The 19356-nt window shown below is 33.2% G+C and overlaps 1 protein-coding gene and 1 long non-coding RNA gene across 2 annotated transcripts in view; both read right to left on the bottom strand.

Moving 5' to 3' along the window:
* Nucleotides 1-16390, bottom strand: part of LOC117163948 (uncharacterized) — a 42004-nt gene extending 25614 nt beyond the window's left edge. Inside the window, exon 1 of the mRNA XM_033346698.2 lies at nt 15703-16390. Coding sequence (XP_033202589.1) covers nt 15703-15718 — 16 coding nt within the window. The 5' untranslated portion in view covers nt 15719-16390. The remainder of the gene's footprint in view (nt 1-15702) is intronic.
* LOC143304050 (uncharacterized) lies at nt 13-19309 on the bottom strand. Its single transcript, XR_013060742.1, has 2 exons — nt 18311-19309; nt 13-1385 (listed from the first exon to the last, which is right to left on the bottom strand). It is a non-coding gene; the product is annotated as an uncharacterized LOC143304050 (long non-coding RNA).
* Nucleotides 19310-19356: the final 47 nt, after the last annotated feature.

Raw genomic sequence — 19356 nt, 5'->3', positions numbered from 1 at the left:
CGTCAAAATTATGCACCGCCTTTGCCGATAAGATTGATCAAAAAAAGATTGATCAGAACAAACCGTTTCCGTCGATCCTTTTAAAAATCTTTTCAAATGACGAATTCATTAGGATTCGAACGATCGATGCTTTTACAAAAATATAATAATTAAAACTAATTCCAATCAACCAACTTTTTTACCGTTGGAGCAGTGCTATCATACGTGTTCATTCGTTTATATTCTTAAATAATATACGCGAGATCGTATAAAAACACGTTTCTCAGTTAGCTGTGTCGTAAAAATAAGTAATGTTTTTTTTGTCTCTTTCTTTGTTTTTTTTTTCTTTTTTTGTTATTGTGTAGACGAGCACAAAACTACTGATAGGTTCAATACATTGAACAAACAGACAATGGTGTCAAGTGCAAAGAGCTCATCGATATTTAACCGACACTACTTTCGTTGTCCACGAATCTCTCAATCGGCAATGCTGCACCATGATGTCATCATCTACTTGATCGACAATGTAACACAAGGCTTTACGAATGGAGTTCATCTATCGTGATAGTTGAATACGCCCTGCGGTGGAAGTCACGAGAGGTTTTCTTTGAAGATACTGGCAGTATTGTTGATTCTCCTTTTTTCTTTAAATATTCATAAGGTTTCCTTTATTCATACATGTATAGTCATTTCTGACTTTCTTCTCTAATACGATATTATACTTTTTCTTTTTCTCAAGTGGAATATATCTTCAATTTCACTTATTAAGGTATTTAACGCGAACCGCGCCATAAATCATGCTTGAAAATGGAAATTCTTCAAGGCTAGGGGGAACGTAGATCAAATTCTTGAAAATTGTAAAAATTTGAAGAACGACGTAATTTCCATTGGTACGGTAATAAAAGGAATAAGATATTTCTTGACCAACATTTAATGGTATGATCGATCGATAGTCACCGAATATTCCTGCCTGAGACGTGTTTTATAGACAAAATGTCTGTACACGTGATGATCGGAAAACAACATTTTTCATTCGACACTTTTCAAAAATAGTATGACAAAAATAAATTCACTCGTGTGATTCCATTATTCAAGTAACAATTGCCCACAAATGAAATTTAATTTTCTGCCAGAAAATATCGCACTACCATATTGTTTTTGTTTCGTATCGATGCATGCGATGCCACTTGATGTAATAGACCCGCACTCAACTGTCAAAACTTGTCAACGTGGAGATGCACAAAGGTAAGAGACACGCTGAAACGGACGGACTATCGCACCTCTTCCATGCCAAAATCGATATTTAAGGCTCGACCGGCGTCTCCCTCTTCGCACCGCCCACTCCTGCCAGAGAAAACTTCCTGTTCTCAGGGCACATATAGGTTATGTCCACCGTAGATTTACCACTAAAACGGAATCAAGCGTCACCAGGAGTCCATTTCACAGGCCAGAAACGTTTGAAATCTTTTCGCACGTTTTCCTTCTTCGCTATTGTATTACTAAGGGAAGTCTCGAGACTTGATGATCGGACGTATTCGGCCGCGTGCCGAAAAGTACCGAGTCGCGCGTTCTCTGTAGTTCCCCGTATCGAGATTTATGAACGCGATAAAAAGCGCCGTAGGTAAAGAAGCGAATTGCTCGCAACACAATGCACACACGGAGACTTTAGTAACACTAAGAATATTCAATATCACGCACGTTATATAGTCGAGAAGGAAAATGTATACGGGATGTAAAAGTTAAAACTGAGCAGAGGAAAATCGAAAAGGCGTCAAATCCGTTCCTAGGTTCCGCGAGATTCTTTATACGGACACCATAAGGTTGTCCGAAAATGTCGTCCTTCTTCAAGGACTTCCTTGTTCCTTGTTCGATATTACAATCGAAATATGGTATATATTTAACGATGCGTTTATAGCTGTGTAACGTGTGCACTCGGAGAGGGGAGAGATAAATCAACGAAGACGTGAAGACGAGCGTACCCTTTTGCAAGGGACGCGACGTAGACTGATGCAGGCTAGTCCTTCTCGCACGACCTACGAATCGCGACCCGTGGCTCCCTACTTGTTTCGTTCTGCAACTAAGGAGTGACAGGATCGTGCATCGATTCTAAAAGTACCCTTTGCTACATGACAATTTCAGGCATCTGATTTCCTTTCAATTCTTATAAATACAGTATCTCAATTATTCTCAATAAAGAATTAATGATAAACTATTATTTATTAAAAAATGCTATACAATATCAAATATTTTAAAAAAATCATTAAAAGAGCGAAATATTTATTATTAAGCACTATCTTTCTACTTTTCACTCATAAAAATAAAATCCTTATTTTATTATATTTAAATTGTTATCGAAATAAATAAATGTCTATGTACAATCTCTTCAAATAAGTTTTTACTTTCAAATATACAAAAGTATATAAATATATCAGATTTTGATCACGTTGGAAAGATATTTTTTAAATAACATTACTTAGTATAGTTAGGTCTGTCATTTTATATGAGTAGCGAAGTGAAGAATTCAAATTTCATAACTGTTAAATACACGTGTTGTAATACGGCCCTGAAAAGTAGTCAAACGCCAAACCCACACCGAGTCGAAGGTACAGCCGCGTGCGCAGACCAGTGGACAGAGTGCAAAGCCCTGCGCATGCGTAATGGACGTCGACACGGCAGACCCTTCAACTCGCATGAATGCAGTAGGCGCAGCCCCACGACACTTGAGGGTAAGATGACGTGCAGCCTTGTGCATGCGCGCATATAGTCAATTCACCTTAACTTCGCCACGATGTCACACCCGTCTGTTTATACTTTGTATTACTGTGAGAATCAAATGTGCTTGTACATAGAATAAATATTCTTCAAATGTTAATAACAATATTTCAGAATTTCCAAAAATTTTATCTTTTCAACAGTAAAATTTCTTTAAAATCTTTAAAATAATAAAAATTCACATAAATACAATAGAAATTACTTTCTCGTAAATTCTGAATGATTAATTTCTTTCATTAATAATATTGGCGAATTTATATTTCTCAAATAAAATTATTTATTTATAATGTAATAAAAACGATCTTTGATTTATATAAACGATATAAGCTTGGCAATCATTTTTATAGTGGAAATATTCAGATTTCTACAATTATGTTAAAGGACTTAGTTATTAAATTCTTAATTTAATGCCAATATATTTTGTATGAATGAAAGTTCAATGGCGTAATATCGACATTTTTACAAATAATACAATTAATCATAAGATTTCTTACAAAAATCTCACAAAATATTTCTACGGGAGATAATAAGTAATATATTTATTAATTGTAAGTCTATCCAGTTATACTACGGAAAAAATAGAACATATTTGAAACAAGAGCTGCAAACGTGGATTGACATCCTTTATCTTTCTGCACCGCACGTTCCAAACAAATATGTATTATGACTCTGTATTATGCATCCCAGAATCTACGTCAAAGTCATACGTACAAACATACTTAAAAGTGCGATAAATGTTTCAATATCGCATATACTTCTTTCCATCCTACTATATCGTTTGGGTCATTTTCGATTCAATCATGCTCTTCTACCATTAAATAACTTTTCATGTTTGAGGAAAATATGTACCGTTATCCATACACATAATTTCTCATATTAGTTTCATACAAATCTTTCTTAAATCAAAAATCTTTTCATTTGTTAAAGCGAAAGTGAAATTTCAATATAAAAAGACGAAAGCCATAAGCCAGTTAAACCAATGTGTTGATTATTTAGTATCCTCTGTGTCATAATTAATCGTTATCTAAATATGCTTTTAAGAAATAATTTTTAATAATCATATGAATTAGTTTTCACTGTTTAATCGATAAATACGACAAAGCAGCTGAAATGCTCAATCATTTGCAATTCAAACTTCTCCCTACGCGACAATAAACAATGATTTCATGAATCAAAACATGTATGTAATCATAGGATATATGCATACACTGCTACCAACAGTGAACGTTCCTCTATTATTGTCGCAAGAAAAGGGATGGAAGAAGTGTAGTATATTTCTTAATGACAATCAAGATGATGCGATGGAGCAAACAGAGGAAGTAAGAGAAGTACGAGCAGTCACGAAGATGCACGAGTGTATCCCATGTGTGGGCGAAAATGCACGAACGTGTGAATACAGAGAAAAGAAGAAACACAAGAGGCGTGCTCGGCTTCGTTCAAACAAGGAACAAGATCCGCGAATGATGTGTATAGGTTAGGTAGGTAACCCAGTTTCGCCGGTGCACCAGGCCAGGCTGCAGCAACGCCGTTCAACGATCGATACGTATATGCACCCCGGTACTGCCCACAACCTAGATTCTCTTGTCTAGGATAGGTGCAAGAAGGGGATTGCGTGACCTACATCTTATGAACAAATGTTACGAAAAAATGATTTAGAGATATAACGTCAAAGTTCATTTATTAACAATGACATCATAGAATGGAGAGAATGATTCTCTTGTACTGGTATATTAAATTCAAATTTGATTTACGATTCTTATCCTTAGATTACCTAGGTCTTGATAAATATCTTTGAAATATTTTAATCTTGATACTGAGTTGACGTACTTGGCAAGTGAAGTTTAAGGTTCTGAGCAAAGCTTTCAGTGCCATTTGCGCATATACGTAAATGGTGTAATTTAAAAAATCTCATATATGTGGAATCAGGAATCATTTTTGCGATTAACAGGAAACATTTTCCATTGTAAAATGTCTTATTAACGGCAGTGAAAGATATAAATTATTGATTATTATTATCAAGAATATAATTACATTAAAAATTTTGCAAAATCCTATTTTTGCAACTTTACTTAAAAAATTAAATCTATTATTCAGAACTATAACCTAATTTTCAATACGACAAAAAACAAAAAATATTGATTTTTCAGTTGAATGCATATATGTACATTTAAGGGATAATTTCAAAAATATATTTCCATAACGGCAGAAGATCTTTGTGTACAAAACGTCGCAATAGTGATAAGAAACAATCATTCAGCTTTTAACCTTGAAATCGTAAAAATGCAGAGATCTATGTCCCTTGAATATAAAGCATCGAGCGAAAGAATTAATACCTCTGCACACATACATCTCGTCTTTGTTTTGTGATGTACATGTGTATATACATAATGTACAAGACACATATTGCGTATATAATAGCGAATGGAGTCCAAACAGACAAGAAGAAAACCGTCTGGTCGCTTAAACAAAAAAAGAGCGAAGGATTTCGGGGGATGAAAGGTAAACTGTGCGTCGAAGACGTACAAAATGTTTTATGGGGAGGGCAAGGAAAGGGGGAGAAAAAAGGAGTTAGGTCGTAACCTCCAGCAACCTTTGGTTGACTCGGTTCAAACATTTCACCCAGACGAGACGTAGTAGTTCAAAATCCTCTGGTGAAAACATAGCCACTGACTCATGTTTGCCAAAAGATTTCAAGGAAACCAGGCACGATCACAAACTTTTCCTAAGTACACAATGATTCAGTGATAATTACGCCTCTTAAGCGAAAACTAAATTTTCGTGATTCATTCGATGTACAAGATTAAGTAATCTTAAAACTATTTATATGAAAGATATTACTGAAAAGAAAAACATAACAATTCAGATACTGTTAGCTTGTAATATTTTCAAGAACGCATTTACTCGAACGTATTTCAGAGAAATATAAAACCTTTGGTGTAGGATGTTGACCAAAAATGTGCGTACATTATAGAGATTCCATAGAAAAGACGAGGACCGAGATACAGGAGAAAAGTAGATACTAAAGATTCTCGCGGGCCATAGAAGTCAGTTTCCAGGGGTCTTTGAGCCCTCAAGCCGTTGACCTTGGAAAGGTAGCATGGAAATCTTGTGGTGTGAGAGCAGTAGTACTCTGCCTCTCTACGTAGGCGTTCGGTAGGAGGTTACAAGCCTGCAAGAGGAAAAAGGCTAGTCGCAAATGTAGAGGAAAGGAATAATGCCAGTAAACGTATGTCTGGATAAAGACAGAGAGTCTCTATGAAGGGAGGGTCGATATTTACCGGCTTTCCCCCTTCTCTCAGCCGGGCAACGACCTACCGCCCCTTGCGTATCCGTTAAATCCACTCTTTTACCCTTCGTATCGCTTTCTGTCTTACATTCAATTTCTCTCTTCTCTCAGCCCCTTCGCCGTTTCTGTCCCGAGGCACGTTCAACCGCCCATAAGCATTCTCCTTCTCCCTTACTACCCTGAGTGTCACTACGTTACACGTTATTGTGTCCTAACCCTGAAACGACCCAGCTTGTGTCCCTTGAGATGTCCAACTACCAAGAAAGACACCGTGGTCAAGAGCGGGGACTCGACCGTGGCTCATCCAATATACGTGGTGAGCACAAAACAGGAAACCCCCATCACCCTACCATAAATCATCTGCCTTAAAAATATCCAAATGTTGAATACAGTACAATAGTATACAAAAATACCAATTTTTACGAGTTCAGTTTAATTATTCATAGTATATTTATGTAATTGTAAATATGCATACTTTAAAACCAGTTTCAGTTATCGTTTGATCTAGTATTGTTTAGCTCTGATGGGAACGTAAGGCTACTTTTATAGTTGATTTTTTTTTGCATAAAATCATCTTGTGACAAGAGCGGTACGAAACAAACATGTTTAACACGTTTATAAATGTATTTTAAAGTTCAATGTTAAGTATGTCTAGCGTAGTAAATGGATATATTAAATAGTACAAGCAATACATGTAAAAATAGTAACAGAAAATGATAATGCTAACAAATTTTAATGTGTAATACGTATGTACATCGATATTACTTAAAATTTTAGTATGAATTACAGGACGATGCTGTACTGCCATCTGTACGTATCAACGAACAGATCAAGGAATTCCGCCAACTCGGTCGGTAAAGGAATGTGCAATTCAAAATGATTTTTTCTAACAGTTTGGTGTAAGTTCAATTAAAAATGTAACAATAATGTATGCTTACGTAAAAAGATCCGAAAATATTGATTTTATTTATGTTAAATTTATAAACTATACTGCGTGTATATAAATAATGGATCTAATATTCTACATTCTACATTTACTCTTTCGTACGTTTATAGTTTTCAAAACCGATAATTTTTTTAAATCAGAAACCTGATTACTTTCTTATTATCAATATCGAAAGTAAAATACAAATGGATACATTATATGATAATAAGACGACAAAAATCGTTATGATGAATACTTTAAACGATCGTGCATATATTCTGACATCTCAACTTCTCTAATCAGGATCACGCAGTAGAAGTGTGCCCTGGTATACATAATTGTGCCGAATGAAACTCAAGCGGAAGTAACAATTTTACTAACTGATCTAAAAACATCTCCCCTTTGTTCGTATTTTTGTTCCTACTTAATCGTTTTATAATAAAAATCGCCAAAACATTAAAGAACAAAAATAACAAACGCTATTATTTTGTCAAACGATTGTATTTCTTATTATTTAATTATTATATCATGTACGTATGTAAACATATATGTATATATGTAAACATATTATTATACAATAAGAAACACAATAAATATGATAATGAGTTCAAAAGAAAAGTATTATGATTCAAGGTTCGTGTGTGTGCGTTTGTGTGTGACGTAATTACAATTTCTAATCTATCGCTGAAGTATCTTATATACTGTGAAACTGCCTTGCTGCATTTCTAGCAAGATGCAGTCTCTGATACAAATTATCGTGTGTATTTAGGAATGAATCAGGTTGCATAAATCATGATGCATCGATCAAGCGGACGTAGAGAGACTGAAGCTACTTCGATCCCAGACTTAACTAGACGTTTACATAGTACATATCAAGTAGCAAGGACATTTATTAAAATTTAAAATTTCTAGTAGAAACTTCAAAAGTAAAATATAAGTACAGAAGAAAATTACGTATTTCTAAAAAAAATTAATTATTTTGTATACAAATTTTCTATGTTTTCGAGATATATGGTCAAAATTATATGTGAATAGAAGAAATGATAAAATCCTTGATTGAAAAATGTAGAGAAATAAATTACATAATAATCAAATAATATATAAGAGTTAAAAAAAACTTCTTTCACCTTAGTACATAGAGCAATAAATGCTCCAAATGTAAATTTTTATTGCATAGTAAAAATATCAGTCAGTAGTATTACTGTATCTGCCAGCTGAGGCAGTACCAAATGTAAGTAAATACAGTTGAGCGCATTGTTCAGAATTTTGGGTCGTCCGTTTATGGCAGGGACAGGCCCATTCCTTTCTTTAGGAAATTCCGAATTGCATGTCCTCCCCGAGCTGTAAACCTAATGACTTCGAGGTCAGGTAAAAACCCCGGGAAAGGACCAGCCGGAAAGGCACGATGGACAAACGAAACCCAACGGTCGGTAGAGAGACCGCAATACGCATCTCGCATGAACTATACAGGGTGGTTGGTAACTGGTGGTACAAGCGGGAAAGAGGTGATTCTACGCGAAAAAAGAAGTCGAAAATATAGAATGAAAATTTTTCGTTTGAGGCTTTGTTTTCCAGAAAATCGACTTTGAATTTTCGCTCGGTACGCGTGCACTTTATCACGTCTCGTTATAACGGATCTCACTGTAGATCGTTGTCTCGATGGAAAAATTAAAAAAAAATTTTTTTAATTTTTTATTCTATGTTTTCGACTTCTTTTTTCGCGTACAATCACCCCCTTTCCGCTTGTACCACCAGTTACCAACCAACCCGTATAAAATATCATTAGTAAGTAAAATTTCACAAGTCACAAGTTTGGTAACAAAATAAATAAAATTTTACAAATTACATATTATCTGATCGAGACCTCATCTCGAGTTATACAGCGAGGTTTAGCATTATCGTACATAAGATACTTAAAGGATTAGTTCATTCTATAAACACTCATTTTTCGCGTTTAAATGTTTGCGCGCATATCGCAAAGTGGATAACGCCTACCATTGTCAATGGGTATACTTTTCATATGCTTCATTCGTCTTGGATATTTCCAAGGAACACGTAATTTCATCGCGGAAAAATATCTCCGAACACTGTAAAGACTTCTCTGGAAAAAATAGGTTGCCTCTTGCACCCAAACTTGAAAGCAACTATCTTATCCTGCATGCAATCATAAAGTACTGACATCGGCATTAAGTGAAACTGCTTAATGCATATAGTATCATCATCATGAAGGCATCAGCATTCTTTATTCGTACTATATTACGTAACGAAATGTAATGTGTTTTAAAAATCTGAAACCCGAAATTGAAACTTAATCCATTATTGAAAATTAGATCAAATAACAGTATGAACTTCTACCTTCAAAAATTTAATACAAGTGTAGTTGCAAATTATTACAGAAAACTAAATCTATATCTAATAGTTCCAGAATTTAATTTATTTTTTTCCTGGCGAAGTAAACTGTATTTTTATAAATTAAAGAATAAAAAATTATTACATGTATTCGCACGCATATACATATACATATATGTCGGAGATGAAAGAACATCGGAATTTCCCGTCCGGAATGTTGGGAAAAACCCAATACCCTGGTCCAGACTTTTACTATAGCTGCACTTAAGTAAGAAAAATAAGAAATAGTTCTAATGTTCCAACCTGGCTTTATGACGATGGGTTCGGGCTCGAAGTGACATAGCGGGTCACTAGACGTAGCCACGGTCACGGGAGGGACGTGTACCTGACAAAGGTATGAAATGATTATATGGTCCTCCTTAAAAACAAAGATTGACCCGAGAAGTGGGGACAGGAGTATATAAGGGCAGTTTCTTTTGGATTAGGGGTTGGTTAGTTAGTTAGTCGTTGGACGAATTGCTGATTGAGTTATCGAGAAAGTTACCCGAATCGTGTATTACGTTTGTACTCGTCATCCCGTGGACCGTGGATTCGTTATCGAACCTGAATTCGTTGTCACCATCATCTCGACCATCATATCGCCGCTATTACTCATAGCCTCTTGTGGTGTCCACATTTGCGCCGATAAACATTAGCTACTTCCGCAACGGTAAAGTAAGTAAAGGTTCATCGAACGCCCCAAAATGCCATATATGTCGGAGGCAGATTGGCATTTTGGGGCGTTCGATGAACCTTAACTTACTTTACTGTCGCGAATGTAGCCAATATTTATCAGTATGAATGTGGACACTACAAGAGGCTATGAGTAATGGTAATAGGATGGTCGAGATGATGGTGACAACGAATTCAGGTTCGATAACGAATCCACGATCCACGGGAGGACAAGTATCAACGTACTGCTCGATTCGGATCAGTCAATCGGCAATTCGTCTAACGACTCTAACACTCTAACTCTAACTCTCTTAATCCAAAAGAGGCTGCCCTTATATACTCCTGTCCCCGCTTCACGGGTTAATCTTTGTTTTTAAGGAGAGTCATATAATCGTTTCATACCTCTGTCAGGTACATGTCCCTCCCGTGACCTTGGCTACGTCCGGTGACTTGCCATGTCACTTCGAGCCCAAACCCATCGTCATAAAGTCGGATTGGAACATTAAGACTATTTCTTATTTTTATTACTTAAGGGCGGCTATAGTAAAAGTCTGGACTAGTGTATTGGGGTTTTCCCAACATTCCGGACGGGAAATCCCGCTGTCTTTCCATCTCCGACATGTATATATAAGTTATATTAATTACAGTACCAATAGAGCAATAAAATGTTGTCGGTTGTCATAAATTATAACGATACATTTATAGAATGATACCTTGGAAACAATACAACCTATAATCTTCTTCTGGATTAAAAATATAAAAGTAACCAAGATAAACCTTGCGTCATTTAATCAAATGAATAAGAGAATAGATAATTTTTTAAAAAGTTTCTAATCTATTGTAGAAAATACTTAGGAAATCGACAATACTCATTAAAAAATAAAAATTAATAATTTTTCTCACTCCGCGTGGATTCATGTTTTCCATATTTATATTTACTATAAAAATGCTACGACAAATACTTTTTTGTTCTGTATGTATGTAGAGGTACTTGAGAAATCGATGATAATCTTTAGAAAATTTAAGATCTTTTTGCTCGTTGCGTATAAAGTCATATTCTTAATATTTACATTTATTATAAAAATATTGTGACAAATGATTTTTTTAATAGATAGTCTGCATTAAAATGAATAAAATAAATCATAATAAGCTATGAAGAATACAAAATATGTAATGGTTAACACATAAGCGTACGCATGCATCAACACAAAAAGTACTTAGTGATATATAAAAGTGCACTTTCTACCAGAAACTATACAGAACCTGGTTTACCAACCAATATGACATGAATGTGTTAAATGTCACAATGCTTAGTCGCTATAAACTTACTATGAATAAATTATATAACATGTAATAAGTTCTCGGTATCAAGAATACTATTTTAATGAATTTTCGAATGATCTAATCAACTATACACAAAAATAAATAAAAAAAAAAGGTGTAAATGATATAAATGAAAGAAATTGATACTATAGATACACATATGCATTTTTTGAAAGTAGAATTTTTCTTTTGTAACGGAAAATATATAATGTATCTATTATATATAAATATATTGAAAGTAAAAATGCTACAAATTTGAGTGTAATGCTGTTGAAATATGAAATCATAAGAGCCGATGTTCGCATTTTGGTTCATGTGACTTTTACCGCATTGCTGAAGAGACCGTGCGATCAGAATTGGGTCTTACAATAAACTCCGTCAACGTAAATTTTGAGATTCTTTATGCTAAAATGCATTCTCCTTTTCTACGCAACTATCTATAATTATATTTTTTAAATTGTCCGCTTTCTAATTTTTTATTTAACTAATTATATTCATATAAAAAATGTATTAACAAACAAAAGTTTCAACGAAAATACATTTATAATTATTCATTCTTCATTATTTTCTAATGATATTTTATGCAAATGAGATACCATTCTATACATATGCATATAATAGAAACAAAAGTAAATACTAAATACTAGTTTTTTTTATTAATTCAAACAATGGAATTATAGCAGACTTATTAACAAATATCAAAACTTAGACTGCTTGTTTCAACACGAATTCATATTCAAATTAAAAAAAGTGCAGAAAGCGTATGTATACTTAAATAATTTCAGTAACAAAAGTATTTTAAGCTTCTATCATGTCTATATGTTTACAAGCATTTTCAAAACATCAATAACAGAATTGTGACAATTTTTTCTTTCTATTCATCATTTAGAAAAAATTCTAAGCTTCAATAATAATAAACAATTTTAGTAGTAATAATTTTCCAAAAATGATACTAGAAAAATATTATTTTTCTATAGTAAAGCTACCAATGCCATTCAATTGATCCATCTACAGAGAACGTACTAATAGTGAATAGTGAAGATTTCTTAGAATATTCGGATTTAACAAATTCAAAAAGGAAACGGCAATTGAGCGCAACGGGACCGTAAAAACATGGTTGTTGAAGAGGCGAAGAGATCAGTAAGAAGCAGGCAAAGTACGGTTAGTTTCTCTCCGGATGTCTCATGGCCTCTTTCTCGTACAAGCGGCCTTGCCAGGAATGCACATTTTCTGCCTGTTCGCCGTTTGACGTTTACTTTGGCTTCGATTCGAATCGATGCACAGACGTCTGCCACCTTTCACCCATCGTCTTCTAATCACGTGATTGTACTTGTTATCGTTCAATTTCGTCATTATGCTTATTATCACACAGACTATCCTAGGAACTTTCGGTAGCGATTTCCAACTTTCTGTCGAATATCTCCTTCTTTCTCAATTAACCTTCTTACAGTCCAAAAGAATAACATGTTACTTGGAAAATACCTAACAATGAGGAACTTCTACACATACATACAGTGGGTAACGAAAATATATGAACGACGTAGTGCGAAATAATTCGTTATGTAAAAATTGGACAATGGATTGCGACTTATTGAAACAAATTGCATACTACATATATACTAGCGTATATACATTCACCAAGTATACGTAAAGTTATAGAAAACATTTATTACATTTAATCGATTATTTATTTAATAATGTAATAAATATTTTTGTTTGTAATTTATTCGTTACAGTACAAACATAATTCTATTTTTAATGAATTATTTTTTCTGTTGCCATACTATCTTTTTGGTAATGAAAAGAGCATTTACAATCATATCCGGACTGTAAAATTCTTGGTCTGAATGTTTCTTTCTAGGAGTATTTTAGTTCGCCAAAGTTGAAAATGAGGCTCATTTTTCACGATAATGAACGGTTTAAAACTTCATCGTAAATTCATTTATAAACATCTGAGCGATAAAGATCTTAACATTAGAAATCCGCATCACAGTGGCCGAAAAATATAAAGTAATCCAAATCTAACTTAATAAATTTAAAACTTATGGTTTACATCTATACAAGGTGTACCATACAGTAAATAAAGACATTAAGAGTACTAAACTTCTACAAAGTCTCGTTAAAATCCACAAGAACGTCACGCATCAACAGATTGCCTGAAATTTGTTATGCCTTATTTCCGTAAAAAGCGACGTTCGTTTTCGACTTCAGCGACCTTAAAAATCTTTAAGTGTCACTTTAACCGAATACTTTGCAGTTCGGATACAATAGAAGAGATTAAAAAATTTATTCACAGAAATAATTCTATTTTTACTCAACCATTTTTTTCTATTGCTGTATTATTGTGCAATAGTAGGAAAACTGCTATTTCATACAGAAATAATTGAATGTATACATATATACATTTTCAAAATATCATCGAATGGCTAACAAATAATAAGATACTGATCAAGTACATCTACAAAATGTCTAAATATAAAATTATTTGGGAATCAATAAAATTGATATTTATAATCTATTGTGCTGTTATTTAATTACCTATCCAAACTATTATTAGTAATATAGAAAGAGAAAGGATTTCCGCAATGATATTTCAACACAAGCAAATAACTGGTTCTTAATGAACGCGAAAATTAGTGACTGCTTCTGACGGTACATGTGTGTGTATTATTACACTCTCTGCATATATAGAGCAAAAGCATAATATTATTAAAACAACGAACAGGTAACTATCGCAGAAATTGTACAAAGTACAAAGAAATATTTGACAGTATGTAAATGAAAGCATAGTTACATTTTATTATTTAATATTCCTAATGATGGAATTAAAATTTTATTTGAAGACAGATTTACGTTGCACTCATACAGAAGTTGAATTATATGTATACGAAATCCACAAGATGAACTAGTGACCTGAAATTTACATAAAATCCAATCCAAAGCTAGGTTTCCAGGTTGGATTGCGGAATCAGCGGGATTACGTTGCAAAATTCATATCCTGATGTAGGAAGTTTCAAATATTTCATAAGTATTGAAGTTACAACTTCCATGTACACGACATCTCAAGTATAATAGAAAAACAATAAAAAACTTTATTTTTTCTTTTTTTTTTTATAATAAAATCATAATTTAAAAGATTAGAGGAATGTATTAACTCTTAAGCAGATGCTTAAAAATAGAACTGTTCTTCAATTATTAGAAGAATATTGCAATTAGATATTGAAATTATTAAGAAACGTATCTAATTAAAACAATAAGAATAACAAAATTGTTATGTCTTCGAAATCATGGTTCAGAATCACGAACGTCTATTTTATGCATGTGCTATTCAATGGAACTGAATAGCTGGCAAAATAAATATTAGAATACAATTTTAAACAATAATACGCGCGAATTAATTAGAAGCGCATCCATATGGCAAGTTTGATTTTATTGAGACCTGAGTATTATGCAATTTCGTCCATGATGGCCTTTATAATAAATAGATATTACCTAACAAGACGAGACAGAAGACCTTGACAATCTCAGTAGAGCTTAACCTAACAGTGAACAATAATTCTTTTATTGCATGTTGTATTGTAATAAAGCGCTATTAGAAACCCATATTCGTGATAACTGCGATTTCCAGAAACTATAATTGGAAATATGAAAAATTGCTCATCGCAAAAATTAAAAAATATTATAAAGAAAAATCAGATGCAGCTTTTAACATAGACGTCTGTAAGCATGTAAATAAGTAATAAAAAAAATAAATTTTATCTATGAACAGATTGACTACATAAGCATAATATAAACATAAATAAATTGTTACATATATACATAATAGTTGGATCACTTTAAAGTAAAGTTTTAATGTTATATATCGTACATTTTTGTAGTTTGATGTCGGCAATTTAAAAAATATTGGACGATCTTTCAAATCGTACTCTCTTATACACGTGACACATCCAACTGGTAGGCAGTTAGCTACGTCGTCACTTAGCAAATGATTACTGACTCACGCGACATCTTCCGAAATCTATTGTAAGTATGTATCATTTCATCTGATACCAGAATTAAAACTTTCAAAGAATTTTAATTCATTTATCGGAAAAATAATAAATTGTTTTAACGTACAACAAATACAAAAGAGTACAAATGAAAACATTACTTAAAATTTCCATACGAATCAGAATTAATTGAAAATTGAATGATACAGTACGAGAAGTCTGTTGCAAATGCTAGTAACGAAGCACATTACTATCTATGAGATGAGCATCAGTTCGTACATGAATTATATGAGCGATGTGAAAACATTCGATCATTCGAATAGAGGCAACTGTCCCTACACCGCAACATAGCGTGACATTCAACTTACCTATCACCGTGGACATTTTTCGCCTTATGTGCTGTTGTACGTCTTGTCCAAGTTTTCTTACGACCGTTATTGCTAGTGATGGTAAGAAACAGTGACGATTGAGAACATCTTTAGTGGCGTGACTGCCTATTGGTGATCCTATCCACTTTCGTTCTCAAACATATGAAGGTAACACACGAGATCTCTCTTCGTGGAGAATATACGCCCTGTATGGCGCAAATACTTGAAAGAACAATGAACTATCTAAATGAATGGACACTCCTCATGCTTCGCAAACGAAAAAACCGCTCGTCGAAATTATATAACCTCCGCAGCAGCAAAGACGATATGATACTGGCAAGACAATGTTTTTGTGCGAGTTAGTAACCACGAGACCCGGCAATACCACTGCTGCTACTGTTACTACTATCGTAAAACTCACTCTCGGTACGGTAAATCACCAAGTTTTAAAAAGACTGTTTCGCTTGTCAAGTATCAACCAATATTTTCTCGCACTCTTCCTTACACGTGATATTCACATTATGTGATAATTACAACAAACATGTTCTGTTACTTAAATTCACGCACTTTTAACACGCGTTTTTAACGACCATATGTTGTTTGTAATTCCATACGTAATGCACAGATGACACAATTTGTTTATTGACAAATGTTACCATACACAAAATACAAATCGCAAAATTTTTACGTACAAGAAAACTATCTTGATAAAACGTTCTAGAAAAAAATGTACTTCTGACTGTGATATTTCAAATCATAAGATTATAGAGACAGCCTTGAAAATACAACTCCTTAAAAAGAAAATTATGACGTTTCTTTTATAGTATTACGCACAATTTCTTGTTGTATATCGTGAACTTTTGTATACTTGTGGTGAAATTATACTCGATTATTTTCACTATAAGCTAAATAAGAAAAAAAAAAGAGAGCGAGAAACGTGTGTACCGTGTGGCTTGATTGCCACATGTACACAGACTATGCACAATATATAGATAAACTCAATGTTCGGGTGTTTCCGTACGCCTTCGCCAAGTCAGCTATGTTGCCTCACTTCATCCTACTCTCCTTCTCTCTTCCTTTTGTGGGTTTTTCACTATTTTCTCTTAGGATACTTCTTCGTTCATCCTTTCACATAACCCATATATCTACTATTTTTACTGTTTTAATTCACCCATTAAATAATCCCTAATTTACTGGAAGAAAACTGTTTCGTAAGATTCAACAGATTGTTCCCCCACTCTCTCACTTACGTTTGTTTTTATTTATATCCGCATTCAGTATATTATTATTTTCCTTGTTACTTCTCATTTTCTTATTAGACTTTTCTTAAGAAAGAAAGAATCCGTATCAAAATTAAAAACTAAAATGAGAAATAAAGTAAATCAAGAAGCCATGGATTTAAGAGAACTAATTAATAAGTATAAAAACAGATTATCGTATTGATGTAATTTAATAATAACGTCAAGTGTTTTGAATAAGGTCATTTCAAGATCGATTAATATTTGTATTTACAACATCTAAATCAATATATCAAAAAGAAAATAAGAATTTCCTCTTAATATAATTATAATTCTAATCGCTATTTTAATTATCTCTTATTTATGATTCATAAAGTATAATATCAATACAAATATCTCTGACACAAGCTTATAATTGCAGACAAAATTCGTTTTCCAAATATTGGTAACTTATTACGTAAATCGTCTAGTTTCAAACGAATATCTCAAAAAATACTTTTAAAATGTATTATTATGTAATTTATCTCACGAAAAAATGTAACTTGTAAAATTTCTAACTATATTAGAAAAATTGGAACCTAAATAAATCCGACACATCGAAAAGTAGTACAACTCGCATAATTACGATGTTTCTTCTATGGCTTCCATAATTTCATTAAGTTAATTTTCTTGTATGTTTGGTCGTTAAGTATATATTGGCAAAATGAAATAATTTGCCATCTACAGAACATGTTTGTCTATAACACATGGACAAATCATTAAGTATTAAAAAATATAAAGTTATAGAAAAAAATAAATATTAAGCAGATGTAACATATTTAAGAATGAAATCAAAAATTATAAATTGTATTATATCAGTACAACAAATATGGCGACAAAATAAATAAATTGTTAAAAATTATTTAAAAATATATTGTTTAAATTAAAATTTTGAATGGATATATCAATATATTACTTTTAGAACAAAAGTACATTTTTACAAATCGTAGAAAATTTATCAATCAACTTGCATATATGTATGTAAGTAATGCTTCCTTTGTTCAGAGTTCTACTATTCTTTAAGTAATATTTTAATAAAATAAATATTAAAACCAAAGAAAATAAAAATTAATAGATATAAAATATTGTTAAATGGAAAATAAATGTGTCCTTGTAGACATTTTTACGAAATGTTTCTAATGTATAGCCACATGGACCGCATGGCTATTCTAACCTCAAAACTTAACCTCCTTCCAGTATTTAACCAATATATTAAATTCTAATCGTGTAGAAAAGCACATACACACAACAAATAACAAATATCTGGCAGCATGTATAAAAATTAAGTGAAATTAAAAATAAAGTTGACACTATTGTAATTTTGTACTCACCAGCATTCGGTACAAAACGCGGTGTATTCGTTGTAACCACGGTGTTATAATTTTGAGGAGAATGAACACTTGGTTGATTCACGTTCACTATGAGTTGAGGTTGATGCTGTGGCGGATTGTGATGCGGCTGTGAATGATGCTGGTGATGTTGGGGCAGGTGGTGATGTTTCCCCTTCGTTGGCATGCTCATCGCAGGCGTAGGCCTCCTTTCTTTAAACTCTCCACTACCTTCAAAGTTTGTTGCCTTATGTGGCTCGCTGAGGTCCTCATAGGTACGTTATTTTCGCACGTGCGTAATTAAGTGTAATGTTTGTCGAAAGACTTCTTATCCAAAGCAAACTTTGCTGAAAAATTGGTGGTACGAAAAATGACGGTTAACGTTCGGTCAGCCGTACAGAACTGATGGCACGGTTACACGCGCGCGCGCTTCAATCACGGTCAATTCATACGCAAAATTATTTCTTCACTTTTTCCATATTTTGTGTTTTTGATCAAAATAACTAGATTCGTTCGTATTCGCCGACAAATTATACACTTTTTCCGCAGACTGTCTTCCTCCGTTGACTCATTCGACCAAAAAGTGTTTACGTTATTATCACTTTCTTTTTCCAAGATCGCGCGCGGTTACAATATTCAACTACGCACAATCATTTAGTTCTTCTTGTAATACTAACAAACTATTGTCATCAATAATCGTACCTAGGCCGTTCTACCTGCCTAAAATGTCGCGTAAATTGTCTAACAAACGGTAAATGACTTGTTTCCTTCTAAGAAAAAAGAAGCGACGCGCACCATAAATTGAGCACAACCACAGCACGCCTTTCTTTCCATTTCCTCCTACCCAACGTTCCTTAATGGTAATACAAAGATCTTAAATCTCGTTGTACATTCGACGCGATAACGATTTAAAATGGATGTAATAAATTGTTAATAAGTGATGTTTATCAAATTATTTAATTATAAATTGCAATTATATGCGTATTAATTAATTTGTCCAAAAGATACTATTTTTTCGAAACGACACAAACGGATTTGTCGTAACGTAA

Source organism: Bombus vancouverensis, chromosome 2, assembly GCF_051014615.1.
Source record: "Bombus vancouverensis nearcticus chromosome 2, iyBomVanc1_principal, whole genome shotgun sequence".
Classification (NCBI taxonomy): Eukaryota; Metazoa; Arthropoda; class Insecta; order Hymenoptera; family Apidae; genus Bombus; species Bombus vancouverensis.
The sequence above is the reverse complement of the archived record's forward strand: the minus strand, read 5'-3'. Positions and strand labels throughout refer to the sequence as shown.